At 50.0% G+C, this 2,909-nt stretch overlaps 1 protein-coding gene across 1 annotated transcript; it reads right to left on the bottom strand.

The window, feature by feature from the left end:
- Window positions 1-848: 848 nt before the first annotated feature.
- On the bottom strand, window positions 849-2,611 carry LOC121166359 (endoplasmic reticulum metallopeptidase 1-like). The gene is made up of 2 exons (XM_040995508.1): window positions 1,784-2,611; window positions 849-1,684 (listed from the first exon to the last, which is right to left on the bottom strand). Exons 1-2 carry the CDS (start codon window positions 1,934-1,936, stop codon window positions 1,520-1,522), a joined length of 318 nt encoding a protein of 105 aa, XP_040851442.1. The 5' UTR covers window positions 1,937-2,611; the 3' UTR covers window positions 849-1,519.
- Window positions 2,612-2,909: the final 298 nt, after the last annotated feature.

The following is a 2,909-nucleotide window of genomic DNA, read 5'->3' as shown; positions in this document are numbered from 1 at the left end:
CTATGCTGATTATGACGACCTGTTTCGGGCGCTAAAGACAACTGGCCAGTGTATTAACAAGCCCTGAGACTGCTTAGCAGCTTGTTACTGACTATACAGCATCCAAACTACCATAATGCTGAGGAGGAAAGTACCCCCGAGGACAGCCGTGACCCCTGCTGAGGAGTCCCAGCATCCTTTCCCAAGGAGGCCACGCAGGCAGCAGCTCTCACAGAAGGTCCTCAAGGTGAGATGGGGGGTGGCTTTCCTACGTACTAATTTCTAGTGATTATGTTAGCCACGGGGCAGTGTGCCTGTCTGCAAATTCATTGGTCTCTTTCCTTTCCCTTACAAGTGTGAGTCTAAGCCCTCAACTGTGCTAACGGTTACAAACAAGACCCGGCAGGAGAGGAGCACAAGCCAGACACCTGAAACACCTGAAACAGCACAGCCTGTCTACCAGACAGTGACTGCCGCAGCCCAGGCTCCAGCGGGCACATCCCGGCCCTGCGCCCTTGCCCCTGGCGCCCTGAGGGCGCGCTGCAACGCCTGGACTCCCAGGAGATGCCAACTTTGTTTTCCCCCTTTTGGCTGTGCCTTTTTTCTCACCTATCTCCTGGCCTGTCGTTTCATAGAATTTATCCAGAAAGCTCAGCAGTTTACCACTGACGTCATAGCTAGAGCCCAGATCAGCGTGTGTCGCATGCCCATCTTCCCCGTCAGTGACGACACAAGCACTGGGCACGGTTGAGAACAAAAGGCCCCAATTCAGCCAGGACATCATGTCCTAAAGGATTAACCTTGTAAAATAGAAGACTCCCACGAGAAAAAAAAATAATACTTATAAAATCCCCACCTTCCCCCTTCCACTCTGCTCTACCCCATGGTAACCAGAGCGGCAGGTCAGTGCTGAGGAAGTTAAGGACTTGCACAGAAAATAATTTGGAACCTAAAAAGTCTGCAAGAATCCCTAGGGAAGTGGAGCACATTTCAGAGGGAAAGAGTCCGTTTCGGGGACCCCTTGTCAACTTGTGGTGACCCCAGCCTGCTCCCCTCGGGGCCAGGTGGCTCAGCACAGGCTGGGGCCTAAAGTCCACTGCGTGGCCCAGTGTCCCATCTGCAGGACTGTCCCTTCCCAGGGCCCCCCAGTTAGACCTCGAGAGCTGCTTCCCCTGAGGCAGCACGCGGGCTGGCTAGGACTTCTGTCTCCTTAAGGATGGCCTCAGTTTATGTCCTTGATCCTGGAGGAGTGGCTACTGCGGTGGTCATGGGCTTCTGTCCTGAAGGTCACAGAATGACAGTGGCGATGCCCGCTTGTGCTTAAGTGCCAGAGGACTGGCAGTGTCAAGTGTCAGCAGGCCATGTATGTCCCACAGCTTAACCATTGCAGTGTTGGGCCCTGAAAAGTGCTAACCGAAGTTCTTCCAACATTTCTCCATTAAAATTCAGTGACTTGAGTTACAAACATCCACGTGACCCAGGGAGAGACTGTGTCACAGGAATTATCCACTGGCCACATGCTTCACGCTCAGTCACAAGATCAAAACACATAGACACTGTAGGTGCACACCCAGGCGGAGGGGAACGCCCAGTCTGGAAACTTCTCCTTCAGGGCGTCCAGTGCTGGCGATCTCTTGTCCTCCCCGGAGAGATAGTGGGCGGCGATGGCCACAGTGACCATGCCTTCAGGCTGGTCCGCCGAGCCCTGCCAGGAGAGAAACGGGCAGCTCTCTTAGCACGCCAACAGCAAAACCCGTGGATGCTCGCTAGGGCCACCTGGGAGCCTGGCCAAGAAAATTCCCACCTGCACTTCTATCCAGAACTGCCACGCGGAAGCCTGGAGTCCGTGGGAGTAGAAGACAAAGTAGTCCCCCCCTTTACTTGTGACCGGGGTGCCATTGCCCAGAGACCACTGCGAGAGGGTGGACCCCTTGTGAGCGCGCACGTAGAATGACATGTGGCTGGGTCCTGAAAGACAGCAGGAAGGAAGAAGAGTTAGTCTTGTAAGAATTATCTGAAAAAGCAACCAAGCCACCCAAGGCTCAGACTGTTGTAGCACGTTATGCCTGAGCACTTCAGAAAGCTTGCAGGAAAGCGATACAATTCAGATTTTTTAAGAAAATGCATAATTTCTCATACACGTTTTCCATGAAAATAACCTTACTACTTCCTGTCTTTCCCTCTTGTTTTACTTGAAAATTGTTTAAAAATAAATGTTTTAATTATACTTCCCACAAAGTTTTCTGAAGTCTCTCCATACCTTCTGCATTCCTGTGGTACAGGCTCAACGCCCAAAGTGATGAGAGAGCCGCAACGGGGAAGGATGGGACGCCAAATGAGAAAGCCTAATTAGGTCACCGCCCCGGTGCTCGGCTGCTCACAGCATTCGGTGTGGGGGCATAGCAGGTGGACAAAGCTGCCGCCTGTGGCACCAGAATCCTGGTTCAGGTTCCAGACACTTCCCTCCTGACCCAGTTTCCAGCTAACACACCTGGGAAGGAGCAGAAGCTGGCCAGCTCAGCCATCCAGGTAGCGAACCAGAGAATGGAAGATGTCTTTCAAATAAGACTAGTCCAAGTATCAGTCATGAAAAACTAGATAAATCTAAACCCACTCAGAAGTGAGTGAGTTAGGTTTATTTAGTTTTTAAAATAGCTTACCAATCTGACAAACTTTTTATTGAATTAAAGGTATTAAGTGTTTCAACAACGTCGAAATAGTTTTGGTAAAAGCCTGATAAGCCAAAGAAATTTTTTTTTCAAGAAAAACATATTCAAATGGGCATTTTAAAATTAGTCGGTTAAAAACTATCTTTGCACCATGTAACGTGTTTTATGAAACAGAACTAGACAAGATGGGTGACATTCCAACACCCCAATAAAACATACTGGTATTCTACTCTCAGTAAAAAAATCAACCACAATGACACA

Source organism: Ochotona curzoniae, unplaced genomic scaffold (genome assembly GCF_017591425.1).
Source record: "Ochotona curzoniae isolate NIBS_2020 unplaced genomic scaffold, NIBS_Ocur_1.0 patch137, whole genome shotgun sequence".
Taxonomy (NCBI): Eukaryota; Metazoa; Chordata; class Mammalia; order Lagomorpha; family Ochotonidae; genus Ochotona; species Ochotona curzoniae.
Note: the sequence above shows the minus strand (reverse complement) of the source record. Positions and strands in the feature narration are given on the sequence as shown.

What these genes read in the sequence shown, in the direction of transcription:
- LOC121166359 (XM_040995508.1), bottom strand. Translation starts at nt 1,936, where the DNA reads ATGTCATTCTACGTGCGCGCTCACAAGGGGTCCACCCTCTCGCAGTGG. An exon ending in AGTTCTGGATAGAAGTGCAG is followed by an intron (nt 1,685 to 1,783) that starts GTGGGAATTTTC and finishes CTCTCCTGGCAG; the next exon opens with GGCTCGGCGGACCAGCCTGA.